This window comes from Kryptolebias marmoratus, unplaced genomic scaffold, assembly GCF_001649575.2.
Source record: "Kryptolebias marmoratus isolate JLee-2015 unplaced genomic scaffold, ASM164957v2 Scaffold55, whole genome shotgun sequence".
NCBI lineage: Eukaryota > Metazoa > Chordata > Actinopteri > Cyprinodontiformes > Rivulidae > Kryptolebias > Kryptolebias marmoratus.
In genome coordinates, this window is record NW_023665789.1 from 25,440 (window position 1) to 26,346 (window position 907).

General features: G+C 49.5%; 1 protein-coding gene across 3 annotated transcripts in view; it reads right to left on the reverse strand.

The window, feature by feature from the left end:
• Positions 1-907, reverse strand: part of arrb1 (arrestin, beta 1) — a 21,253-nt gene extending 20,346 nt beyond the window's left edge. For 2 of the 3 annotated variants that reach the window (XR_005232879.1, XM_037974448.1), the window contains exon 1: positions 626-906. Coding sequence is in view for 2 of the 3 variants with exons in the window: in XM_037974448.1 (XP_037830376.1) it covers positions 626-645 (20 nt within the window). In the remaining variant the exon portion in view is untranslated. Of the gene's footprint in view, positions 1-625 lie in introns of all 3 variants that reach the window. The other variant, XM_037974449.1, reaches the window with a different exon arrangement.

A 907-nucleotide genomic window follows, 5' to 3' on the forward strand; every position in this document is an offset into this window, starting at 1 on the left:
GTAGTAGCTGAGAGTCATCCCCAACACACTCTGAGGGATGAGGGAGCTTCAAAAACAGTATTTTCAAAATAAAACCGACTTCACTGATCCCTTTAAAAGGAAGGCGGCGGGCGACAGGAAGGACCTGAAGGTTTCTGCTTCCTGTTTCACCTCGTCAAAATAAAAGCTTCTTTTCTCTGAACCTTCTGAGCTGAAATAACCTGAAGCTGATTCTGAATCAGAGGAGTTTCAAATTAAAACAGACTTTCTGAGAACATCTTGGACCCGACTCTTGGTTCTGAACTTTAACCGACAGAACCTGGTGTTCTGAGGCTTCATCAGTGATGAAGAGGAGCAGCAGCTGAGCCTTCATGTTTGGACCGGGTCTCTGAGGAGAACCTGGACTTCTTCCAGAACCGGCGAGTAAAGTTCTGACCCTCACAGAGAATAAAACTCCTCTTGTTCCCAAAGCTTCCTGTGTCTGCTGACTGTCAAAATAAAAGGCAGGAATGGTTCTGATGGAGCTGCTGAACACAGACGTCACTCCCCTCCAGGTTCTGACCCGTTATGTAACGGTCCATCACAACAGAACCCTGTAATGGACCCTGAGAGCAGAATTCAGAAGGACACAAAGACGGAATCTCACCTGGTTCCTTTATCTCCCATCCTGACGACACGGACGAGCCCACAGCAGCCGGACTCAGAGATGGAGGAGGAAGAAGAGCAGTAGCAGCAGGAGGAGGAAGAGGAGGAGGAAGAGGGGGGATGCTGTCACCGTGGAAACTGAGGAGGAGGAGGAGGAGGAGGAGATCTCTCTCTCTCTGTCTGTCTCAGGAAACTGTCGTCATGCCGTCAGATTGTCTTCAGCGGGAGGAAAAACCTTCTTCTGAGCTTCGAGTAAACACTCCTCTTCTCCCTCCTCCTCCTC